We start from the raw sequence: 27,434 nt of genomic DNA on the forward strand, positions 1-27,434 counted from the left end.
CTTGGCAGCTCACCTCAACATTTGATGTGATGTGTTGCTGAGAATGGTTAAATAAAAGCCCTAGGGAGGGTATATTTATTGACATATTAAGAGTGCTGTAATGTTTTTATTATTCTGTCTATGCAGCTGTGTGAGGACTTGTGTTTTGAGGGAAGAGTTGACATTTTTCACTAGTATCAGTTTTGGGTACATAGCTTTGTTTTTCTGGTTTTATTGTCTAAGGTATGTTTACATGCTGGTTTAATAGCCATGTCCTAGACAATGGGTGTAGATGGAAAAGAGGAGGGGTCCTAGTACAGAACCTTGAGGGACACCAACAGTGAGAGGGCAAGGCAAAGATGTGGTGTACGGGTTGGAGACACTGAATGTTCAGTCAATTAGGTACTAGAAGATCCAGGAAAGGGCTGAGTTTGTAATGCTAAGGGAGGAAAGAGTTTACAGCAGGTTGACTGTGTCAATAGCAGAGGACCGCTCTAAGAGGAAGAGCACAGGGTAATGTTTTGAGGCCTTTGCAGTTAGCAAATCACTGGTTATTTTGGTTAGGGCGGTTTAATTATATTGGAGAGCGTGGAAACTGGATTTCTGTTGGTTGAACAGCTAGTTGGGGGTAAGGTGGAAGGACAGTTCAAGGTGGACGTGCTGTTCCAGGAGTTTTGACTCAAAAGGGAGCACTGATATGTGGTGGTAGCTAGGCAGAGAGGAAGGATTAAGGGATTTTTTTTTGAGGGTGGGTGTGATGGATGCATGTTTGAAGGGCAAAGGAAAGATAGAGGCTCATATCAGTTTTTTGTCAGATTAGTGTGCCATGGTTGCCTATTGGTACATCGAGTCAATATGTATGTTAAAGGAGCATCCAAGACAAATGTGGTATCATAGAAGGTATAAGCCATTGAAGTGGCTGTCACTAGGAGAGACCACTTCCAGCTTCTCTGCAATCCACTCTCTGTCATTAGGTACAGAGCTTCCTTAGTAACAAGGACGCACAAACATTTCCATGGCAACAGGTTGCAGACTGACAGTCTGAAGACTGACATCTTCAGACACTATGATAACGATCTTTGCAGTCTCTGCCTCTCCTGTGGTTATAGTCTATTGTTATGTATCCGTGTACGCACATATTTTAGTGGTTTACTAATGAAGAGAGAGAGAGGGCGAGTATACAAACTCACCTCTGCTACACACAGCCATACACACTTAGCTTTGCTACATGCAACTATACACAATCAGCTCTACTACATGCAAGTATGTCTCCTCCCTTTCCGATTCACCCCATTGCTTCTTGTCTTTCCTTGTGCAGATGAGAATAGGGCTGATCTCTCTGTACTGTGACAACCCTTCAGATATTTGTAGACAGATATTAAGTCTCCTCTCAGCCTTCACTTCTGCAAGCTAAACATTCCCAGATCCTTTAACCGTTCCTCATAGGACATGATTTGCAGACTGCATACCATCTTAGTAACTCTTCTCTGAACTTGCTCCAGTTTTTCTGTTTTTTTTTTTTGTTTTTTTTTAGTGGGGTGCCCAGAACTGGACATAGTGTTCCAGAGGAGGTCTGACTAAGGAAGAGTAGAGACTCTATGCTTCCCTTAATACACCCCAGAATTGTGTTTGCCTTTTTGGCTGCTGCATCATAACCTTACTTTCTCAACCATTTCCTCCCTGTTGGTAAGAATTAGGCCCAAGATAGCAGATCTTCTTGTTTTCTCTTCTCTCTGCCTTTTGGAAGATAAAGTTGTCAACAAGACCAGATAAGAATTTGTTGCTACTTTTACTTGAGAGAGATTCCCAACAAATGTCTGGATAGGTAAAATCTCCCATGATCACTATGTTGTGCTTTTTTTGAGAGCTTGGCCATCTGATGCAGAAAGAGTTCCTCCATATCTCCTGCTCATCCAGGTGGCCTATAGCAAATGCCTACAATGGTGTCCTTTCTGTTGTTCTCTCCTTGTATTCTTACGCAAACAGTTTCTACAGAACTCCCAGCTCTGAAGCTTGAATCTCTGTGGAGATGTATGCTATCCTAACATATAACGCAATACCTCCTGTGCTCCTAGTTCCTTAGTTCCTTCACCTTCTTTCTGAGGTCTTCAAAGTCTCTGCAGATAGTTGCAAGGTCCTTTTTTGCAGTGCCATTTGTCGCTACATGTATCAGCATGAATGACTAGTGGTTTGCAGAATTGAAGAGCCTTCCAAGCCTATCAGGCACATCTTTGATTTGTGTACACGGAAGACAGCACACCTCTTATGAGGTGTCAGGTCTGCAGACAGCGGCCTCTGCTCCCCTCAATAGGGAATCCCTTACAACCAGCACTCTACTTTCTTCTTCACAACAGCACTTCTTTTTCACCATCCAAAAGGACACTGTGCGCTTACTACACAGTTCTCTGTGGGTAGAGTCATTTCTTGCTGTACCTCTTTCTCCTTCTGCTCAGGAACCAGTACGAGGTCCACTGGCATGAGAACCCCATATCGGTTTGGGTCACATGCTTCCATTCCTCGGCTTCTGCAGGTACACTGGACATTTGTTTTCTTTCAACATTTTGCTCTGTGAAGGAAATCCTCATCTTCCCTAATGAGTTACAATGTAGCCATTCTCTCCTGAAGTATCTGCACCTTTTCTTCCTGTAGGCCTTAGTCACAGGGCATTTTTTCCCGCGATTTGCAGATCGCATGACGGATGCGCATCCGCAAATCGCGTGACCGGGGCCAAAAAAATCGCCCGAAAAAACTGCTCCTAGCCGCGTTTCATTAGAAACGGGCCGGAGCTGTCCAGTGCATTGAATTCAATGGAGCCGGCAATACAGCCGGCTCCATTGAAAGCAATGCGCTGCGGGCGAGCGCGGGATGAATTTTCGGGAAGGGCTTAAATATATAAGCCCTTACCTGAAATTCATCCAGAAATGTGTAAAAATAAAAAAATATATATATACTCACCTGGTCCTGGCAGACGGAGTTCAGCTGCGGCCGCCGGCAGTTCTCCTGAACTGCTCTGAGTAGTATTCAGCAGCCGGGGCTTTAAAATCCCCGCCTGCTAAATGAGCTGCCTCTGATTGGTCACAGCCTCACCAATCAGAGGCAGCTCTCACTCACACCCATTCATGAATTCATGAATGGGTGAGTGAGTGCTGCCTCTGATTGGTGAGGCTGTGACCAATCAGGGGCAGCTCTCAGCTGAATGAGCTGCCTCTGATTGGTCACAGCCTCACCAATCAGAGGCAGCTCTCACTCACACCCATTCATACCCATGCCTGACCTTATCACATCTTGTATCCAAGCTAGAGGCAGTACAACAGGGTACTAGAGCCTCCATAAAAACGCATCGCAAGTTGGTGCTTTGCAATTTTGTGCGATGTGGTTTTTAATATTAGAAGTCCCATTGACAATCGCTTGAAAAAAATGCAGCGATGGGGGGCGTGGCCTGACCGAGGACCGAGACTGACGCAGAGGCTTGAGCTCCGCTCCGGACTAACCCTCCAAAGCTATAAAAATTAGCACCAGCGGGACCTCTTACCTAGCGAAAGCCCTCACTGACTCCCTGCCCCGCAGCAATGACCAGATGCAAGCTGGCAAAACCTTCCCCACAGCGAGTTGCCGGCTTCTTTTCAGCTCGCAGCAGCAGAAGAGATCCGACTGCCGCGCTCTCTTCCTCCTCTGCAGCTCCATCCAGCACTACCTCTGGGACTCCAAGGAGACAGAGAATGCTGCCAGACAGCCCAGGAGCCGCTCTGAGAGATGCCTGCTCTTCTTCAGCGCCAGAAGGGGTGAGTGATGCAGCGGCATCCATTACACACAGTAGCCCCCACTCTCCCAAAATGGCATCTAACCTCATGTCAGACACAGAGGACAGACATTCTCCCACAGCCAGCCCAGATAAGAGAAGACCTAGGCTGGAGGTCGCAGCTCACACACTACTATCCCCATCAGGCAGTGCAGAGCTTTTTGACATGTTCCCATCCTCAAATCAGCCCGCCTCGGAGCCTTTATTAAAGAAATGCTGCTGGCATTGAGAAATTCCCTGCGGGAAGACTAACTCACTCTCCTTATCGATTAACTCCTCACTATCCGAAGTAGAAGAAAGAACCACACATATTGAGCACAAGATGGAGGAACTAACTAACTCCCATAATACGAAGACGAATTGGCTTAAATAAAAACCAAGATGGCCGACTTAGAGGACCGTAACAGACGGAACAATGTCAAATTTAGAGGCATCCCAGAAAAAATCAATGAAAAAGCTGCTCCCATCCTCCCCTAGTCAGGAACTTATTATTGATATAGCTCACCATCTACAAAAAACAAAATTCCTTCCTGATAATGTCCCGTGTGATGTCATAGTGAGGATTCATTTTTTTCACATCAAAGAGGCCCTCATGTTTGCCTCTTGCAAGGTGACTGATCTCCTGCCACGATTCGCAAACATTCAGTTGTTTGTTGACCTATCCTCCTCTACAATCCAAGCCAAGAAAGCATATTCGCACATAACGGCCTCACTCAGGAAAGAAAAAATCCCATACAAATGGGCTTATCCAACAAAATTAATATTATGCAAAGAGGGAACTGTATTTATCTTCAACAAACCAGAAGAGGGGGAAAAGACTCTCTTGACCTGGGGTATTTCTATCTCAGGAATCCTACAAGATAAAGCCGCCATCAAACCCCCCCTGGAGTACCTCGTGAGAACTCGCAGTCCCTCCCTCCCTCCCCGCTGATCCATTACTATGCTCTTCAACTAGATTGGAGGTTTTCCTAATGTCAGGCGAACTTTTTCCCCCCCAGAAATATGCAGGTATTTGATCCTGCCAGAAGAGACTCGTTCTTGTCACTTCATTCTAAATCCTTTTGGTCACTCAGATTTGAGCCGACGACAACCCCCTCATGTGATCATAATGTTTGGCGTTTTTGGCCTGTTGTTTTAGTTCCATGTGTATGCATCCCCCTCCCTTCCCCCTGCTCTCCCAAAAGTGGCAAAAATGCTAGGGTTCCTCACTTTTCCTCATCGCAACCCTATTATGTCGATCAAAATATGTTCGCTAAATACTAAAGGGCTAAATTCTCCCTACAAAAGGTCAGCAGTATGGAAAGATGCAATTCAAAATAAAGTAGATATTCTGTGCCTTCAAGAAACGCATTTTGCAAATTCCTCTCAACCTCAGTTTTCCTACAAGAAATCCTCAAATATCTTCCTGTCCTGCTCCCAAAGGAAAAAAGCGGGGGTTATAATCACAATTAAAGATACTATAAACTTCGTCCTTACTGAACAAGCAATTGACACACAAGGAAGATTTATAATCTTAGTTGGTCTCTTTAACAACATCCAAGTAACCCTAGTAAACATATACGCACCAAACTCATCACAAATTACCTTCTTAAATAAGACTCTCAGAAAAATTTGCGGAGATTTTAATATTATTCCCGACAAACAACTGGACTCTACCAGCTCTTCTAACAGGATTTCCCCAATTCTAGCCCCATGGCTCCATAGGGAAGTGCTTTATGACACATTTAGATTTCTCAATGCAACCTCTAGGGAATATACATACTACTCTCCCAGACACAGATCCTTCTCCAGAATCGACCTCTTTCTGGTCGACAGATGGACACTTCCTGGCATATCACACGCCGTAATTGGTGACACGACTTGGTCGGACCACTCTCCGATATTCCTCACTCTAAAAATTGCGAATTTTACTTTAGCACCTAGAAATTGGAAAATCAACACCTCTCTTATGAAAATTCCTCAAAACAACTCACTGATAAAAAAAATCTCTAACCGAGTACTTTTCAATGAATGCAAATGCAGACACTAATATATCTTCTCCACTTGGTGCACGCATAAAGCGTATATACGAGGCATTATAATTAAAATCAACTCACACCACAAGAAGGAAAAACAGCTTCTCATAACTAACACTCTCTCGCAAATATCTAATGTAGAACAAAACATACAAACCTCCCCCTCAATAGCACTCCATAAAGAATTGATGAATCTCTGGCTCACTCTTTCTCGAACGCTAATCGAAGAATATGACTAATCAATTAATTATTCTAAAATGAACTACTATACTTCATTTAATAAACCCTCAAGTCTGATGGCTAAACTAGCGAAAAAGCGTCAGGTGTCAGCTAAAATCCCCTTTCTCATCAAACAAGATGGCTCTGAAACAAAAATATCTCACCCCCAAGATGTAGCGGATGAGTTTAGCCATTTTTACTCTAAACTCTATAATCTAAAAAACGAGCCCTCCACTCCTCAACCCGATATCCACCAAATTAACGCCTTCCTAGGAAAAGTCAATCTCCCAACCATCACAACAACCTAAAATATAAAATACCCCCACTACATCCACGGAAGTCCTAAAAATAATTAAAACATTAAAAGCACACAAGGCTCCAGGTCCAGATGGCTTCTCCAATGAATATTACAAAGATTTTGCTCTGGACCTGGCCCCTTATCTATCAGAAACATTCAACAAAGCCATCTCCTGTGGGAAACTACCAGAGGAAATGCTCAAGGCCACTATAGTCACCATCCCTAAACAAGGTAAAAAATTACACTCTCCAGCAAATTTTAGACCCATCTATTCTAAGTTGTTAGCTGAACGATTATTAAATGTGCTCCCACAAATAATACACAGTGATCAGGTGGGTTTCACTAAAGGCAGACAGGCGTCCGATGGCATCAGGAGAGTCCTTAATCTCATGACAGTGGCGGAGGCGAACCGTATTCCATCCCTACTTCTGGCTTTAGATGCAGGAAAAGCCTTTGACAGGCTTCACTGGGAGTTTGCCTTCGCCACTATGGAAAAATTTGAGGCCATACGGGTGCTATATAGCTCTCCTTCCGCTGGAGTCCTGGTGGATGGTGTCTTCTCCAAAACGTTTCATATAACGAATGGAACACGCCAAGGGTGTCTCTTGTCCCCATTATTGTTCATATTGGTTATGGATCCATTCGCTGAATCTATCAGAGTAAATCCAAATATTAAGGGGATTCATGCAGGCCTCAGGCAACATAAAATAAGTCTATTTGCCGATGATGTTCTGCTTCTCTTAACAGACCCCATAAAGTCATTAAGAGAGGTGCTCGAGACAATTCAACAATTTAGCAAAGCCTCATATTATAGCTTAAACATAGATAAAAGACAGATCTTGGGAATCAATATAGACAAATCCCTAAAAACCGACATACTAAGAGAATTTCCCTTCCAATGGCAGGATAAATCTATTCCATACCTGGGAATTAAATTGTGCTTCCCAATTAGAGATATAATACCCGCCAACTTTTCCCCTTTATTGGGGGAGCTTCAGGAGGAGCTAAAAGCCCTTGCGGTTAAAGAACCCTCTTGGCTTGGTCGAGTAGTTCTTTATAAAATGCTAATTCTCCCCAAGATTCTCTATCTCTTCCGCACCCTCATCCTGCCGATGCCTAGATTAGAGATCTTAAAATTCCAAAAGCAACTTTCGTTCTTCATATGGAAGGGGGGTGGGGGGGGGGGGAGATCGAGAGTAGCTACCCCTATATTATATCTTAATAGAAAACAGAAAGGCTTGGGAGTTCCACATTTATGGTCGTATCACCAGGCAATTCATATTAGCCAAACCAGACAATGGGTGTGAACAACTACAGGTCCTGGATGGCTTTAAATTGAGACTCATCTGATGGATAACAAACCAGCGAGATCCCTCTTCCTGGCCTCTTTGTTTAGCTCTCTCATTCCCTCACTCCCACCAGTCCAGAATCTACACCTAATGTCAATACCTATGCGGGCCTCTCTGCACTCATGGTCATACCTCAATCAAAAGATCAGAGATCACCCAGGGAAAGCTGTTGATAAAATCCCATTAACAACACTGGAATTTTTGATCCCAGATTTACGACTCAGCACATGGGAAGAAAAAGGAATTGTAAACCTGGGGGATTTACTTCAAAGTGATGATCTTCTTCCCTTCCCGACTTTATTAAAACAATTTAATATCCCACCAGAGGACGTGTTTAAATATCTCCTAATCCGCTCCTTATTACAGGTTACTCAGTTCTGGAAGGTAAAAGTTCCATATGAGCTGATAAAGATACTCAACGTTTTTACCCCACTGTCTCGATCCCTTGTGAGAATATGCTACGATGCTCTCTCTGGAGATATGAGAGATACCAAAAGAGCCCACCTTCTCAACTGGGAGAGAGATATGAGAAAGAAACACACACACACTCAATGGCTGTCGGCATTTGAATGGGCCAACAAAGCAACGCTTAAAGCCAATATCCTGGAAGTCCATATCAAAGTCTTGACCAGATGGTACTACACTCCGTCAACGCTGGCCAGAGCCTTCCCCGATTTGGGAGATCGATGCTGGAGACAATGTGGTCACATGGGCAACATCAGCCATATAATCTGGAGCTGCCCTAAATTATCTGGGTTTTGGGATGGAATCTTTCAGTTGCTAAGAAACATCATAGGGCTAGATATTCCTAACGAGAAAGTTGGTTTGCGGCCAAACTTTTGATATCGTGAAAATGGAAGACCATCACGTCCCCCACTATCCCAGAATTGATCCAGACAATGCCTGACCACAATTTATACGAAAAACGTTATGCCCAAAGAAATGATTGCTTTAGAAAGTACTTGAATGAATGGAACCCATGGATACGCCTTTACCCCAATTAGCCACTTATCCCCCCCTCCCTTTCCTTCCTCCTGCTAACCCCTGTCCGTATTTTGCAAAAACATGTTTTATGTTAATGTTTTATCATACATAAATGCAAACATATGCATATTTAAATGAAATACTTTCGAAGCATACAAAATGTTTCTATATGTTACGAAACTACCGTTATTGTAATATTGTACAAAATTAGAGGATTTGTCCCCTCCACAGTTCTTCTCTGATATGCATGATATTGATTATATTTCTTACTTATTGCATATTTTACAAAGATAAAACCAATAAAGAACAAACTATTTTTTAAAAAAATGCAGCGAAATCGCGTGAAAAAAAAAAAAGGGCAAGAAAAACGCAAGTGTGGAGGAGCCCTTGCTCTAATCAAGCAGACGTCTGTTCATGAAGCAATGCCACCCCTGCAATGCTTCTACGCTCATAAAATGTTAGAATTTGCTTTAGTAATGTTTGTAATGTTAAACAAATATTACGGAGGGTCAGGCCAGAGTCCAGCGGGGGGGGGGGGGGGCACTCATTACCGCCTCCAGCTGTTGGACAATGCTATATATTTCACCCTTTCCATGGAGATGGTACTGTGACCCACAGCCAGGGCAGCGATGGCCTCCAGAAGCTGCGGACTAGCGGGGACCGTTGTCATATTACTACTGGTCATCCAAGGTAAGCCGCTGACTCTTAGCTTCTTAAAGTGATTTTCAGATAAAAATATTGATAACAATTTGGGGCACTACTAGCCCCAGCACTCCTTGTAGAGTACATCACGCATGTCGGGCAGCACTTATACACCAGTGAAACTACTTGTTTTCAGTGAATGGTACGTTTCTGTGATTCCATAACTGAAAGAACTATAAGTAGCATCATGCCCGCTGTGGTTGTCATCATACATGGAAGGTAATGAAACTGCAGCTTCGGGTAGCGTGTGGTTAAAGGGGTTGTCCCGCGGCAGCAAGTGGGTCTATACACTTCTGTATGGCCATATTAATGCACTTTGTAATGTACATTGTGCATTAATTATGAGCCATACAGAAGTTATAAGAAGTTTTTCACTTACCTGCTCCGTTGCTAGCGTCCTCGTTCCCATGGAGCCGACTAATTTTCGCCGTCTAATGGCCAAATTAGCCGCGCTTGCGCAGTCCGGGTCTTCTTCTGTTCTCAATGGGGCTCCGTGTAGCTCCGTGTAGCTCCGCCCCGTCACGTGCCGATTCCAGCCAATCTGGAGGCTGGAATCGGCAATGGACCGCACAGAAGCCCTGCGGTCCACAGAGATAGAGGATCCCGGCGGCCATCTTCACCGGTAAGTATAGAAGTCACCGGAGCGCGGGGATTCAGGTAAGCGCTGTGCTGTTTTTTTTTTTAAGTCCCTGCATCAGGGTTGTCTCGCGCCGAATGGGGGGAGGGGGGGGGGGGTTGAAAAAAAAAAACCCGTTTCGGCGCGGGACAACCCCTTTAACACCTCCGGCATGATGTTTATATACTGTGCTGTGATCTCGTCATGTGATGCGGGGATTGTTATATCTGCTTGTAGGGCTGTAGATAATATATTTAGCTATGATGTAACACATGTGAGACGTCCCCACAATGCTGGTGACTGCTTTGTCATGTGACCCCGTAACTCATGTTCAAGTGTCTGTAATTATTTCATTGCGTTTTAACCCTTAGTGACCACCTATACATATTTTCACTTCCCGGGTGTCTGGGCTTTAATCTAGACGCCAGCCCTGTAGACTAAAGCCCCGGGTTTCGGGGGTGTGTGACGGCTTCCTGTTATCAGCTGCTGGAGGTAGCTAAGAGCCTGGAGCTGTCCCCGGGGGCTACGATGTGTGAGATCCCCCCTCCCCAGTCATGTGATCGCTGTTATCCAATGAATAATGACGATCGCATACAATTTAAGAAAAGTTTAATCTCTCCTCGTGGGTCCGACCGATGAGGAGAGGTGAAACAACTCACCTCTGGCCTCCGCGATGTCCAGTGGCGATCTGGTCCTGCAAGGACCTGCAGCCAGCTTCAGCGCATGCATGTCGCCAAAAAAATATCAGGCGCATAAACAGAATGCCCGGAGAGCCCTAATTAAAATAGCTAAGAGCAAGGAGATGTCATCGGGAGCTGCGGTATGCGGTCCGCAGTCATGTGATCGTAGTTATCTAATTGATAAGTTAAAAAATTATTGTTTCATCGTATCCATGAGGGGAGATGAAACTATTTACCTATGGTCCCCAGATCTGTCCCCCAATGGGATCTTTATCCACAGACTGTTCCCAGCTTCAACATATGCGCCCATCGGCAAAATGGTAGACGCATGCACCGAGGATGAGGATTGCCCGGGAAATCTCCATGCTGCTGGCTACGAAAAGTAACCGATAGCATGAAGATTTCACAGGAAACTTGGTTCATGGTCACATGGTTACCGTCATCCAATGTATACGGACAAGCACATGAAAGTTAAAAAAAGTTAAAGTCCCTTTGGCGATGTCCCCTGATGGAATCTTTATCCATGGACCTTTCCCCAGCTTCTGCGCATGTGTCCATCGGCAAAATCACAGACACAAGAGCAGAAGCTGAGGAAGGAAATTTAAAATCTCCTTGCTAATGGCTACTAAAGGAAGCCAAGAGCCTGAAACAGTGACCGAGGGCTGCAGTGAGCGGTTCCCAGTCACATGATTGCCATTATCCAATGGTATAAAAAGGTAGTGATCTACCTTGGGTCGGTCTCACACAACTGAATAGGAATTGCCGATTTCACAAGAGTTTGATCTGTGGCAATATGTGGATCAGACACATATATCGGATTACATAATTCTGCCCACATTAGCGGGTCGGAATTACATAATCCACTTGCAGAAAAGAGAACGCAACAGGTTCTATTTTACTGCGGAAAAACGCAACTCAGAGCCCATTGTGCTCCATGGTCGCAGATATACCAGCAGCCCATACGTAAGTACATTGTGTACGAGCTGAAGAGAACCTGCGTCATCCCTAAGCGACGGCGCAGGAAATATAAACAAACAATTTAAAAAAGGTGTTCTTTCCATTACAAGCCTAGCCGTGTGTCCAGTTAACAGAATGGGGCTACAATGGCTACGTCTTCGTAACCCCGTTATTGATTGGAAGACCTCCGAATTGATACAGTGGGGGGCGGGTTGTGAAGATCATTTAACATCTATCCAACTTCACTCTTTCAGTTGTGAGGTTTCAGGTCTGCCAGAATACCTACAGGAGTTTGCGGATGTGTTTTCCAAATGACTCTCGGAGGTATTACCCCAACATAGGGAATGGGATTGCAAAATTGATCTCATTCCTGGGGTAAGATCCCCAAAGGGGATATCTTTAATGTTACGGTCCCCGTACGGGAAGCCATGAAGGAGTATATAACTGAGAGTTTGGCCAAGGGGCATATATGTCCTTCTGAGTCTCCTGCAGGGGCCGGCCTTTTCCTTTGTGGAAAAGAAGGATGTTGGTCTCTGACCTTGTATTGATTATCGTGCGTTAAACAAAATTACAGTAAAATCAATATTCCCTTCCCCTTATCCCCGAACTCCTCAATTAGGTTGTGGGAGTCAGATGGTTTTCCAAGCTCGATCTCAGGGAAGCTTATAACCCGATTAGAATTAGAGAAGGGGATGAATGGAAAACCGCATTTAATACTCCTTTCGGGCACCTTGAGTGTTTAGTAATGCCGTTTGGATTGTGCAATGCCCTGGCCGTCTTCCAGGGATTTATGAACTCGATTTTTTATGATATTCTGGGTAATTTTGTGGTGTTGTATTTAGACAATATTTTAGCTTTTTTTCCGCCGATTGAGAGACGCATCTAAGTCATTTATGTGGGGTTGTTACAGTATACTACCCTTGATACGCCCGGGTGCCCTAGATCTCACCCACAACCCCTGTCCCTGCCTGCTTGCCTCTACTCCATGCTAACCCAAGGTGGGCAACTGGGCGATGGTCCTTACTCTCACTAGGGACTGAAAAAGGGACGCTGGCGTAACTGGATGAAAAGGGTAGAATACCGACAGAATAGGCAGATGTAAATAACCAACACAAACAATACTAAGCAGAACTGAGGCAGATGGAAAAACCTGGCGGATAATAGCAAAGTATAGCAGATAAGATGACAGAAGGAGGAGACCAACAGAGGCAGACTAGCTAGCACACTGAGGGAAACCAGTAACTAGCAGTGATTGCAAGTCTTTGGCCGACCTTTAAACAAAAGCCTCCGGCCGACCTTTAAACAAGAGCCTCTGCCCAGGGGCAGAGAGATGGAGACAGCCAACTCCCAACAGAACATAATAAAAGGGAGCTCATGCATGGCAGCTGCACTCACAGGTGTGCGCGCTCACGGTGCCGTGGGCCACCAGCACCACGCCGCTGACGCCGGCCAGGCACCCGCGCCCCCGGCAGCCATACAACAAGCTGGGGAGACGTGCCCCGACCATAGGACCCCGCACACAGCCGCCCCAGGAGGACCAGCAACCGCCACATGGTAACAGTGGTGCCCCCACGACTCTGAGAGCATCAATTGTTTGCCAAGCTGGAGAAATGTAAGTTTGGAGTTCTTACCGTAAATTCATTAGGAATTTTTCAAATGTGGCTAAACCTTTGACTGACCTTACCAAGAAGGGGGCTGAGGTAAATGTCTAGTCTACTGAGGCTAAAAAAGCTTTTGCTCAACTCAAGAAGGCGTTTTCCACTGCCCCGGTACTTGTACAACCGAATTTCAACTGTCCATTTGTAGTGAAGGTGGATGCCTCTGAGTATGGGGTGGGTGCTGTCCTATCCCAGGGAACTGCCTCCCTCTCTAATCTGCAGCCCTGTGCCTTCTTCTCTAGGAAGTTTAGTCCAGCAGAACGAAATTATGATATTGGCAATAGAGAAATGCTGGCTATAAAGTGGGCATTTGAGGAGTTGAGGCATTTCCTGGAAGGGGCCAGACACCAAATTACTGTTCTCATGGATCATAAGAATTTGACTTATTTGGAGTCCGCCAAACACCTAAATGCCCGACAAGCCCGGTGGGCTTTATTTTTTCACGCTTTAATTTTATAGTCACATATGTTCCAGGGTATAAGAACGTTAAGGCTGCTGCTTTATCCTGTAGTTTTGGGGTGCCTGAACCTGAGAATTCTCAACCAGAGAACATTTTATCCCCTGGGGTAGTGGTGGCGGCACTGACATCGGGAATCTCCAGCCAGATCCTGGCGGCTCAATCGGAGGCACCGGATGCTCTTCCGGCGGGTAGATGGGTTGTACTCTGTGCTTTATATTTACTTGTCCTGGAGGACGTCCATGCATCAGTTTTGGCTGGTAATCCTGGCATCCGTGGTACGTTGGAGATGTGTAAGGAATTTTTGTTGGATCCGTTTCGGTATGTGCTCGAGGGAAGAATGTTAAGAGATGTCCTGAGGGACCCATTCTGCCACTACCGGTTAAGTCTAGATCTTGGTCGCAACTGTCAATGAATTTTGTCACTGATCTACCTGTCTCACAGGGACATACGGTCATATGGGTAGTGGTAGACCGGTTTTCTAAAATGGCACACTTTGTCCCGTTAAAGAAGCTACCGTTGGCCCCCCAATTAGCTTCCATTTTCATCAAGCAGGTTGTACAGTTACATGGCATTCCTGACAATGTGGTGTTGCACCGAGGGGTTCAGTTTGTTGCCCGGTTTTGGTGTGCATTTTGTAAGAACATCGGGGTTGGGTTGTCTTTATCCACTGCTTTCCACTCTGAATCTAATGGGCAGACAGAGAGCATGAACCAGGAACTGATTCAGCACCTCCGGCTGTATGTCAGCAATCGTCAGGAGCAGTGGGTTGATTTCTTGGCATTGGCCGAGTTTGCCATCAATAATCATTCCAATTCTGCTTCTGGTACTTCACCATTTTTCTGTAATATTGGCTATCATCCCCACTTTTCCTGTTCTGCTTCTCCGGTCTCTGATAATCCTTCTCAAAGGGTTATGCTGAGGAATAATGTGAAGAAGCGCACAGTCTCTGACTCATTTTCTATGGGGCAGCTGGTTTATTTGTTCTCCAAGAATTTGAATTTAATGGTTCCCGCATTAAAATTAGCTCCGTGATTTGTGGGACCTTTTCCAGTTACTAAGATTGTCAACCCAGTGGCTTATGAGTTGGCACTGCCGGATTCTTGGAAGATTCATAGAGTGTTTTATAAGTCTCTGTTATGTCCCTCGTGTATCCGAGCTTGGCCCTGGATCTATGAGTTACTTGCTGCATCTCAAGGTAAGTACTGCGTCTGTTTGCATTTCTAGTTTTGATTTTCTTGTGTCTTCCCTTTCCCACATAGGGTAAACTAGGTGCCAAGGCAGGCATGCAGTCAGGACCGTCCTTATCAGGACAATTCCCTGCTTTTAGACATGGTCCTTCTCTGTGTTTGGTTATATAGGGACAGTGTTTCCCATATTATGGTTTTATTCTTGTTTTGTCATTGTTCATTTGCATTTGTGATATATCTGCGAATGACAGATCCATTGCATCCAGGTTGGATGTGACAGTAGCCAGTTGGATGCTAGCCAGTTGGATGACGGGGAGTCCTCTGGAGCCCAAATGGTCTCCACCCCCACAACACAATTGTGGTATACTGATGAGTTCACATGGCAGTCTGGAGTCTACCGCATATTGTAGTCTATAGGCTCCGCCTATAGCAGAACTACAGTTAAAAATACAATATACTGCAATACGGAATCATTGCAGTTTATTGTCAAAACAATAACCTTAAAAAAAAAACTTTAAACATTTCATAAAATATAAACATATTAAAAAGTTCAAAGCAAATTATTAAATAAAATAAATATAATTGGTATTGCAGCTTTATCCTACATGATGAATGTTGTAAGAAAACAAAAGACATAATGCCAGAAAAGAGCTTTTTCAGGCGCTCCTTCTTTTTCTAAAATTTTTTTTAAAATAAGTTGTTTTTATTGGTACTATTTTTAGGTGCATAAAACTATTTGATTGCAAGTCACACCACAAAAAACGAGCCCTCACTGATGGAAAAATAAAAAATAAGGGTCTCAGAATATGGCAACAAAAGTATATATATATATATATATATATATATATATATATATATATATATATATATATGTTTTTTTATGTTTTTTTTGTTTTTTTTTAAGTAATCTATATATATAAAGCTGAAAGCCCTCACTGACTCACTGACTCACTGACTCACTCACTGACTCACTGACTGACTGACTGACTGACTTCCCGATATCGTAGAAACATGTATTTTGGCACGAGCATAGATTATCTCCAAAATAGGAAAAGAAATTGGGTCCCAACTGGACTATTCAATTCTAGCGCAAAAGAATTGGCGTCGAAATTTTACGTACATAATCTAAATCTCTCACTTCCCAATGTCATAGAAACTTAAAACTTGGCACGGGCATTGATTATGACATAAATAGGAAATGTTAGTAGGTCCCAACTTGATTATTCAATTCTATGCGCAAAAGAATAAGCGTCCAAATTTTACGTACGGAATGTAATTTTCTCACATAGAAACTTAAAATTTGGCACGAGCATTGATTATGTCATAAATAGGAAAAGCTAATGCGTCCCAACTCGATTATTCAATTCTTTGCGCAAAAGAATTAGCGTCAAAATTTTACGTACGGAATGTATTCTTCTCACGTTCCAATGTCATAGAAACGTGAAATTTGGCAAGAGCATTGATTATGTCATAAAGAGGAAAAGCTAATGGGTCCCAAATCAATTATTCAATTCTATGCGCAAAAGAATTAGCGTCAAAATTTTACGTACGGAATGTATTTTTCTCACTTTCCGGTGTCATAGAAACGTGAAATTTGGCAAGAGCATTGATTATGTCATAAAGAGGAAAAGCTAATGGGTCCCAACTCCATTATTCAATTCTATGCGCAAAAGAATTAGCGTCCAAATTTTACGTACGGAATGTAATTTTCTCACATAGAAACTTAAAATTTGGCACGGGCATTGATTATGTCATAAATAGGAAAAGCTAATGAGTCCCAACTCGATTATTCACTTTTATGCGCAAAAGAATCAGCGTCCAAATTTTACGTACGGAATGTAATTTTCTAACTTTCCGGTCTCATAGAAACGTGAAATTTGGCACGAGCATTGATTATGTCATAAATATGAAAAGCTAATGGGTCCAACCTCGATTATTCAATTCTATGCGCAAAAGAATCAGCGTCCAAATTTTGCGTACGGAATGTAATTTTCTAACTTTCCGGTCTCATAGAAACGTGAAATTTGGCACGAGCATTGATTATGTCATAAATAGGAAAAGCTAATGGGTCCCACCTTGATTGTTCAATTCTATGCGCAAAAGAATTAGCGTCCAAATTTTACTTATGGAATCTAATTCTCTCACTTCCTGATGTCATTTTAAATAAAGGAAACGTCGCATGGTTAACTCCACGTGGTGTTTTCTGGGTAACACAGAGAACTATGCAAAATGGTGAACATATGTTTTTCCTCAGTATCTCTAAAGTAACCACGACTTCATAAGATTTCCGTGTGAACACCAGATAAACACCAGTACCAAATTAACTTGGGCGAAGCCGGGTATATCAGCTAGTCTATATATATAAAGACGAAAGCCCTCACTGACTCACTCACTCACTGACTGACTCGCCAAAAGTTCTCCAACTTCCCGATGTCTTAGAAATATGAATTTTGGCAAAAGCATAAATTATCTCCTAAATAGGAAAAGTAATTGGGTCCCAACTCGATTATTCAATTCTAGCGCAAAAGAATTAGCGTCGAAATTTAACGTTTATAATCTAAATCTCTCACTTCCCAATGTCATAGAAACTTAAAATTTGGCACGGGCATTGATTATGTCATAAATAGGAAAAGTTATTAGGTCCCAACTTGATTATTCAATTCTATGCGCCAAAGAATTAGTGTCCAAATTTTACGTACGGAATCTAATTCTCTCACTTCCCGGTGTCATAAAAACGTGAAATTTGGCACGAGCATTGATTATGTCATAAATAGGAAAAGCTAATGGGTCTCGACTCGATTATTCAATTCTATGCGCAAAAGAATTAGCGTCCAAATTTTACGCACGGAATGTAATTTTCTCACTTACCAGTGTCATAGAAATGTGAAATTTGGCACGAGCATTGATTATGTCATAAATAGGAAAAGCTAATGGGTCCCAACTCGATTTTTTAATTCTATGCGCAAAAGAATTAGCGTCCAAATCTTACGTACGGAATCTAATTTTCTCACATAGAAACTTAAAATTTGGCATGGGCATTGAATATGTCATAAATAGGAAAATTTAATGGGTCCCTACTCGATTATTCAATTCTATGCACAAAAGAATTAGCGTCCAAATTTTATGTACGGAATCTAATTCTTTCACTTTCCGGTGTCATAGAAACTCAAAATTTGGCAGGAGCATTGATTATGTCATAAATAGGAAAAACTAATGGGTCCCAACTTGATTATTCAATTCTATGTGCAGAAGAATAAGCATCCAAATTTTACGTACGGAATGTAATTTTCTCACTTTCCGATGTCATAGAAACGTGAAATTTGGCACGAGCATTGATTATGTCATAAATAGGAAAAGCTAATGGGTCCCAAATTGATTATTCAATTCTATGCACAAAAGACTTAGCGTCCAAATTTTATGTACGGAATGTAATTTTCTCACTTTCCGGTGTCATAGAAACGTGAAATTTGGCACGAGCATTGATTATGTCATAAATAAGAAAAGCTAATGGGACCCAACTCGATTATTCAATTCTATGCGCAAAAGAATTGGCGTCGAAATTTTACGTGCGGAATGTAGTTTTCTCACTTTCTGGTGTCATAGAAACGGGAAATTTGGCACGAGCATTGATTATGTCATAAATAGGAAAAGCTAATGGGTCCCAACTCCATTATTCAATTCTATGCGCAAAAGAATTAGCGTCCAAATTTTACGTACATAATCTAAATCTCTCACTTCCCAATGTCATAGAAACATGAAATTTGGCACAAGCATTGATTGTGTCATAAATAGGAAAAGTTAATGGGTCCCAACTCGGTTATTCAATTCTAAGCGCAAAAGAATTAGTGTCAACATTTTATGTACGTAATCTAATTCTCTCACTTCCTGATGTCATTTTATATAAAGGAAACGTCGCATGGTTGCCTCCACGTGGGGTTTCCTGGGTAACGCAGAGAACTATGCAAAATGGTGAACATATGTTTTTCCTCAGTATCTCTAAAGTAACCACGACTTCATAAGATTTTCCATGTGAACACCAGATAAACACCAGTACCAAATTACTCGGGCGACGCCGGGTATATCAGCTAGTTATATAATAAGTTTAAAAAATGTAGTATCACCAAATTTGTACTGATTAGCTGAATAAAGATGATAGTCTATTTTTGCTGCACCATTCACACTGTAAAAATAAAACTAGGGAAAAAAAGCATTTTTTTTTAAATTTCACCCAACTTAAAAATATGTTAAAGTTTTTCAATACATTATGCAGCTTATTAAATAGCACTAAAAATACAGTTTGTTCCATGAAAAAAAAAACCCTCATGTGGCTTTGTCGACAGAAAAATTAAAAAGGTATGGCTTTGAAACAGCAGGGAGGAAAAAATGAAAAATGAAAATGGCAAAACTGTTGATCCTTAAGGGGTTAATAATTATTGTTATCATAAATGAAACTACAGTGCTGTATTTTCCACATGAAATATCTGACTACTGGGCTGCCCGGGCTTCTGCTTGTTCATCTCCAATCACTTGTATACCGAAAGGTTAAGGGGCTCAACGGTCAGAGAACGGGGTGTCTGGTGAGGTATGTTATATACTCCCATGGCACCTAGTTCTTGCCCTATTGGCCCCTGAAGTCTATGCAAGCCAGTAGTTTGACTCTTTTCTGGTCCCTCTGTGCGCAAGCACTCCATAAAGATTAGTGGCCAGAGAGGAGTCACGCTGCTGGCGCGCATTGATTATAGAAAATGCCTGCCCAGACACCATGTTCCCTGACTATTGAGCCCCATTACCTAGTTAATGGGGCGCAATGTTTATAACTGGTTCCCTTTAAGGTGGGACTTTGGGTAACTGGAGGTTCTGTAAACTTTACAACTGAGTTACAATCCACCAAAAAGACAGAGAATACAGAGTGCTTCATTTGTGGTTTAAAACACGAAGTCTGTGCTACTTCGCCAATCACATTCATTGTAGCAGGAAATGCAGATAGAAAAGTTTCTAGATTTTGGATATATATTTTATGGCCGCTAATTTCTCATCATTTTGGTCCACAGAATTTATAATGTATTTTGTTTTGTATTTGTCTCTTAGGAAACTATGGTAAAAGTTTCTTTGGACAGATGTTAAATGATGAAGGAGTGGAACTTCCTCCCAGCAGCATTGCACCGCCCCCTGAAGGTACAATATAACAGCCAGGGCAATGATATGCATGATCATTCAACAACTCCTATTGACTCCAATGTAGGGTAATAGGAGAATACAAGGAAATAATGTGGTATTGTAGAAGAACCTGCCTGCACCTATAGGTGGTAGCTGGAATGACTGAGTAGATCATGCTGACAGAGTCATCAAGAAAAATAGATAGACCAACTAGGCATTGGCTTAACTGGAAAAGCAAAATTTTGAATGGGACCCTGCCTTGAGCATGAACAGTAGCAGCCCTATGTAAAAGTTTAGGTAAAGACACACTTTCCTGTAGAGTCATGTTTAAAAACTTTTTAAAAAAAGTGTGCCCTTAGGAACCGTGTAACAAACAGTTATGTGCTGATATGTTTCCGCACAGCAGACCTCTCTAATATATATTACATGCTGTATATACAAGGTGTGGTGGAGTAATCTCTTTATTTAGGTGATACTCAAGGGGTATCAAAGCCTCATAAGCCAGATGTGCCTAATTGTCAGTGCATCGGAGAAGAACACAACAGGGAGCATATAAGTGTTGTTCCAAAGCTTTTCGGAAGAAGTAGCCCACTCACAGGAGTGTTTTATTGCAAAAAGTAGAACACATAAAGGTATAATAGTCCAATAACAGTGGACATGCCCCAATAGAAAAAGTAACACATCATTACAAAGTTACAGTCTAAAAGCCCATTTATGTGCAATGATTGTTGTTTGAATGAACACACGAACTAACGATTGAATTAACAGCCTTTTTGCTTTGAAATGCTGAGCATTTACACTTACAGGTAAGCGATTGAAATCCTCTCCATTTCCCTCATTAAACACTATATCTGTTGCTTGCTCAGGTGGGCGTGTGTTCATGCCAAGAATCCCAAGCCAGGTTTTTAATTAGTGTGAAAAAAGCCATTGTCTTCTGCTACATGACTATTTACACAGAACAAGTGTCAGTCCCCATGTATGCTCACGCCCGAGCCGTTACACAGGAGCGAGTATCGCTGGATCCCTCACAGCGTAGGCCGTCAGGGAGGCGGGTCAGCTAGAAAAGAGTTCTCTCCCCGCTCTCCGCCCGCCCCTCTCCATTCTCTGTAAGCAGCGGCCCTTCAGTAATGACCATCCGCTGCTTACACTGAACGATCGTCGTTTGAGGTTTTAAGCATGATGAAAACTGATTGACTGGATGATTCTCATTCAGTCTCTGCATGCTTTTACACGGGATGATTAACGCTCAAAACCCCACAGGAGCGCTGGAGCCTGAGCAACCAGAACGATAATCGTCCCATGTAAAAGGGCCTGAAGCAAGTAGTCATTGTGTTTAGCATGGCAAACTATCAGCAATCACCCCTCCTCTCAAGTCGTTTGAAAGACTGAACAACTGAACAAAAGTCATTTAAACCAAATGAAAAGCGAACAAACTAACAACTATATTTATACAGCCTAAAATTAAGAGATAAACGGCCCGTGAATGAACAGCGAGCGATGGCCGCGTATTTACAAGTAACGATTATTGCTCACTCTTTCAAACAAATTTTGAGCGATAATTGTTGCATATAAATGGGCCTTAACACTGGCGGTTGAATACATAATGTGTCGTGTGATGAGCGTGTCTTAAACTGCTAAGAGTACAAGAATAAGGTCTCCAGGAAACACTCAAGCTTCCCACTACACCGGTATGAATAGCTCAGCTGACAGCTTCCGAAACATTACAGGTACAGTAGCTGATGTGACTTCCTCCCTTCGAGGCTCTAACTGCTTGTAATGTTGATCACGGACAGAATATTGTTGTTTTCCATTTAGGAGAAGCTTTGTGGAATGAGAACCTGAAGACGCCATGGTTCAGGTGGACAGTGGAGGATCCCCACTTTACAGGTACACTGGAGGGAGCTGCAAGAAATGTTCTCAATTGCACATTTTTATGGCCCTTTCTGATGTGCGGTATATATCCTGAGTGCTAAGTGATATTCATGAACATGTCTGCTGAGGAGATGAGCTGCTCATGGGTTCACAACATATTCTTACGTCCGAAGCAGGAGTTTTATTTCCACAAATTAAGACCTCGAGGGCCATAAGAGATCAATTTTTGCGCTTTTAGCTTATTAAATTCAGAAAAGCGCTGGTACTCTTAGGGGTAGGACAGTAGGACTGTTATGGGGAATATTGTAAGGTTGGCGTTGTTATGGGCAGCACTGACTGTTGCCACTATGGGGCATTGCATGGCTGGTAGTGTTATGGGGATACTACTGTTTATGGTTGATACTGTTATGGGGTGTACTGTATAGCTGGTACTGCTGTGGGGCACACTGTATGGTAAACTATTATGGAGTGTATTGTATAGCTTGTACTATTATGGGGGACACTGTGTGTAGCACTGCTATGGCGGACACTGCATAACTAGCACTGTTAAGGCAGATTCATGTGGCTGTATTTGTGCACAATTTGCAGAGAATAGAAGCCATTGCTTTCAATGGTTCATTCACATGGTGTTTTGGATGTGCAAAACTCTATTTTTTGCGCATCTGTGCAGTGCAAGAGCCCATGGAAATCAATGTGCTTGTGCAGACGTACCGCAAACACAGGAAACCTCTGTATTCGTAAAGCACATGGGCAGAAATGAATGAGATTTTGTGGCTATATATTTGTCGTGCATTTGTAAGAAAACACTCAAGCGGTTGAAACACACGGATGTTTGCATTTCGGCCACACAAACTCACAGCATTTGGGCACCACAGAAATATACTTCTGCCGTGTGAATCTGGCCTTAATGAGGAGAAATGTCGGGGAGCACGAGGTCTATTTGAAGCCGCTTAAGGGGCAATCCAGGTAAAACAGTTGCTGGGTTATGCCTGGTGCGAACAACCACTCATATGCCCTCTTTGATGCTCTTTACATCCCAGAGTCATTCATTGTACTAAGTAGAACACTAAGCACCAGTTTTACTTAGGAATATCCTCTTAAGCACTCTAAGACCTTTATGGCATATCTGCAGGATCAGAACTCTGAAGAAGAGCTCCCATGTTTCCGTAACTCCCTTCAGCGACAGTGTAGAGAGCCGTGTGCAAGTGTGGCCACCTCTTCCCTAGAGTGTGGAGGGAAAGCCTAGCCTACTGATTGGTGAGAGTCGCAAAGGTGAAACCCCCACATGTCAGACTTATATAGCCTCTACTGCTGAGATGCTCTAAATGTCTCAGATGTGCTGATTGTGGCCCTTGGGTGTAATGGAGTCTGATATTGTGGCCCTCAGACTGGAAAAAGTTGTAAACTCTGGTTGTTAGAACTTCACAATTCTAGTGTATTCTCTGCTTCCTTGGTATTAAGCATGTGAACCTCTATTATAAGTGCGCTGGAAATGAAATACAACAATAAGTATATACATTTTTTGCAGATAACACAAGCGACATTTTGGCAAACATTACATCATTTGCAGGTAAGAGGAATTACACAATTTGAGGCCTCCTTGTGTGCGGTGATTGTAGACATACAAGTAGCAAAGACGCAGGCATAATATACAGTATCCCACATAACCTTCCAGAGTTACTCTCCTAGGCAGGGGTGTAACTAAAGGTTTATGGGCATGGGTGTAAAAGTTTATCTTGGGGCCCCCCGACTTCTCTTAGCCAATTAGGTATTCTCTCTCACTTGGCTGCTGCTATTCTCCCTATTAAGTTGTATGGAGTTGCAGTACTAGTAGAAAAGTGGAAGCACAATGTCTGCGAGGAAAGGTCTGTTCACTCGGTATGACTGTTGGGCGTGTTGGCACCTCACAGCCGTACCAGCAATTATCGCTCTTACGCTTTAACACAGAAGTGATAGTTGTTCAAGTGAATGGAGTTGGAGTGGCTGAGGATTATTATCAGTTAGCAGGAGTTGCTCAAACATTGAGCGGCCCCTGTTTACAAAGCCGACAGTTGAAAGATTTGTTGCTCAGTGCCTTGTCGGTGGCCGCTTGTACACGGGGATAACTATCATCCAAATTCACGTTTTCTAACAATAATTCAGGCAATAATGGTCCCGTTTAACAGTATCTTTACTGTAGTGACCAGCGCCTGTACAGTTTCCATGAAAGGGGACAGAAAATAATGTCAGTAGCAGGAGCAGGAAGTGCTCAGTGGATGTGAAGCCAGCGACTCCACTTTCTCCCCTGTCCACTAATGTCATTTAGCCTACCATACTGGACAGCCGGACAGACGATCAGCTGATGGACTGAGATCCTGAGTGGCGGACCCCCGTCCATCAACTACTGTCCAGAGGATAGGTCATCAGTTGAAATAGACTACAAGGCCCCAATTACTACAGTATCTCCACCTTATACTTTCTACTCCTCACTGTTGGATTGGAGCTTCATCACCTCTGGAAAGGACCCAGAGTGCCACCACTGAGACCTGAGCAAAACCCAATTGGGGAGTAAATAAAAGGAGGGATCTATGGTCTGAACTACACTTTGGGTGTAGCATGGGGCTGAATAAGATGTGCAGTCTGATTTAAGATCTAACATAAATTTGGGATCTGTATTTCTTTTTGGGTCTGGTCTGGGGTCTGAATTAAATCGGGTTTCCAAGACTAAACTATTAAGGGCCTATCCTCAGAATAGAAATGTATATGAGAAATAACTGGCACTACGCAATTCATAGTGATAAGCAGCTGCACACAGGGATTATTCTGACTGCCATTATGGAGTCTGGAAGGCATCCCCCTCATGATGAGGAAAATTGGCTTTTGCTTGTTTTTTTTTTTTTTGCCTTCCTCTAGATCAACAAGGAAAGGGGATGAAAACCGGCTGAACTAAATGGGCATTTGTCGTTTTTCAGCCTAGTATACTATGTTACTAAAACTAAACTACAAAAGCATACAACAAGTAAAGGAGTGAGCAAATATAGCCGACCATAAATAACATGCATAATATAAAAATCCAAAGGAATTTATTAGAAAACCACATATACACTAAAATCACCTAAAAACACATGTATAGCAAGACAATATTGTTATTGGAAAATGTGTAAACGTATTTGGAGGTGTGGCCATAGTGCTCATGGGAACGGCTGAGGGGGAGCATAGCTGTGGAATTTATGTCTTAAAGCAACCCTCTGGTTTCAGCACAATATTCTGTTCTGGGACCAGAATGGAAGAGAGTTGACTGCAGTTCATCTCACATTGCATGAGGGGTTATGGTGGATGTGTGTATTGCATCAAAGCACCAGTGCTTGTTTCTATATATGTGGTTTTAAGTGGTTTTAGTGTATATGCGGTTAAAGATTTTGGGATTTTTATGTGCATGTGATTTGTGGTCAGCTATTTTTGCACACTCCTTTCTGTTTTGTATTCTGTCCTCAGGATAAGTAATCAATAGAAGTAGTGGTGTTCTTAGGTCTGTGATGTCAAATACATCTGTCACATGGTCTAAGCGCAACTCAGTTCATTTAAATGAATATAATATAGCTGCAATACATGGCACAACCACTATACAATGTATGGCGCTGTACCTAGAAAGGGTTGAAATGACAGTGGTGCTCCCCCTAATTCTACGATCACTTCAACCAGCTGATCATTGGGGATCCCAAACAGTGGACCCCCACCGATCAACTATCAATGATCTATCCTGAGGACTTATCACCAATAGTTTAGTCCTGGAAAACACCTTTTAGGCTGGGTTCACATGGAGCAGAAAGCCAGCAGAAATCTTGTAGAATGTCCGCAACGAGACCACATGGAAAGTCTGTGAGATTTCCACAGCTGAAGTCCCGAGAGACATTTGATAGGGGTTTTGAAAACTGCTTATTCTACTGCCGTCATCTCTCCCCATAGAGAGGAGAGAGCCCGCAGCGGAAACAGCGATCAAATTAATATTCTGCGGCTTTGAATTCTGCGTGGCATGTTAGTTTCCGTGCAGCTTGGCCGCAGAGGACTGTCTGCAGCGTGTGGACAAGATTTTTGCAAATCTCATCCACTTTGCTGCTTAGTCTCAAGATTAAGATTGCAGGCAGTATTTCCATGCGGAAAGTCTGCACAGAAATTCCATCTCATATGATTCCAGCCTTAAAGGGGTTCTTCGTTTGTAAACTATTGATGGTCTACTCTCAGCATTGGTCATCAATAGTAGTTTGGAAGGGTCTGTCACCAAGGACCCCCACCGATAAATGTTTTGTGGGCACTGAGCTGACTCCTGCAGGAAGCAGACAGTTCTGTTCTCACAACAGTGGCCAAACTTGGTATTGCAGGCCAAAATTGGCTTGAAATTAGAGATGAGCGGGCACCAAAATGCTTGGATGCTCGTTGCTCGAGTTGAACTTTCGGCAATGCTTGAGAGTTCGTTTCGAGTAACGAACCCCATTGAAGTCAATGGGCGACTTGAGTATTTTTGTATATGACCCATGCTCTGCTAAGGTTTTCATTTGTGAAAATCTGGAAAACCTACGAAAGTGATGGAAACGACACAGAAACGGATAGGGCAGGCGAGGGGCAACATGCTGGGCTGCATCTCAGGTTCCCAGGTCTCAGTATTAAGCCACAATAGTGGCAAGAGTGAGCCCCCCCTAACAATTTTTACTTCAGACAAACCCTCATTAGCAAGGCACACCTTAGCTAAGCACCACACTACCTCCAACAAAGCACAATCACTGCCTGTGGGACACACCGCTGCCTCTTCTCCTGGGTTACATGCTGCCCAACCCCCCGCACGACCCAGCGTACACAGCGCACACAAAAGTGTCCCTGCGCAGCCTTCAGCTGCCCTCATGCCACACGCTGGCTTCATAGCCACACCACCCTCATGTCTATTTATAAGTGCGTCTGCAATGAGGAGGAACCGGAGGCACACACTGCAGAGGGTTGGCAGGGCCAGGTAGCGACCCTCTTTAAAGGGGGGGGGGTGATAGCCCACAATGCTGTAGAGAATCAATGAGAAATTGACGTTCGATCTTCATTCCAATAAAATGCCAACCTCCATCAGGAGCTGCAAACGTGGGCATGAGTTACATAGCTATGGGGAATCTATGTGCCCACACAGTATTCATTCTGTCTAGGTGTCGGATAGCTCAATGACACCGTAAGGGGAAAGCCATCTGCCCCCCACCCAAGTCAGTCAGTGTCTTTGTGCCAGACAGGTCAAACACCGCTATGGGAAGTCTGTGTGCACCAACAGCATAGGTGGGTCCTAGGCAACCCAAGACATGAACAATAAAGAAATCAGAGTGGCCAAACATAGCAGACTTACACTGCGCCGACGACATAGGCCTCAGCCCACAGCTTCAGCAATCGTAGACATGAAGCGGACTTCAATGCTAGTACACCTGTGAAGGTCTCATTAAATTACTTACATTTTCTTTCACCGCTCCAAAGACTGGATTAGCCAGGAAAAAGTTC

General features: G+C 43.1%; 1 protein-coding gene across 1 annotated transcript in view; it reads left to right on the plus strand.

Moving 5' to 3' along the window:
- The first annotated feature begins 9,240 nt into the window (after nucleotides 1-9,240).
- LOC136610916 (uncharacterized) overlaps nucleotides 9,241-27,434 on the plus strand; it is a 30,395-nt gene continuing 12,201 nt past the window's right edge. Inside the window, exons 1-4 of the mRNA XM_066590108.1 lie at nucleotides 9,241-9,333; nucleotides 19,992-20,078; nucleotides 21,876-21,947; nucleotides 23,461-23,502. Coding sequence (XP_066446205.1) covers nucleotides 9,273-9,333; nucleotides 19,992-20,078; nucleotides 21,876-21,947; nucleotides 23,461-23,502 — 262 coding nt within the window. The 5' untranslated portion in view covers nucleotides 9,241-9,272. The remainder of the gene's footprint in view (nucleotides 9,334-19,991; nucleotides 20,079-21,875; nucleotides 21,948-23,460; nucleotides 23,503-27,434) is intronic.

Source organism: Eleutherodactylus coqui, chromosome 2 (genome assembly GCF_035609145.1).
Source record: "Eleutherodactylus coqui strain aEleCoq1 chromosome 2, aEleCoq1.hap1, whole genome shotgun sequence".
Lineage (NCBI taxonomy): Eukaryota > Metazoa > Chordata > Amphibia > Anura > Eleutherodactylidae > Eleutherodactylus > Eleutherodactylus coqui.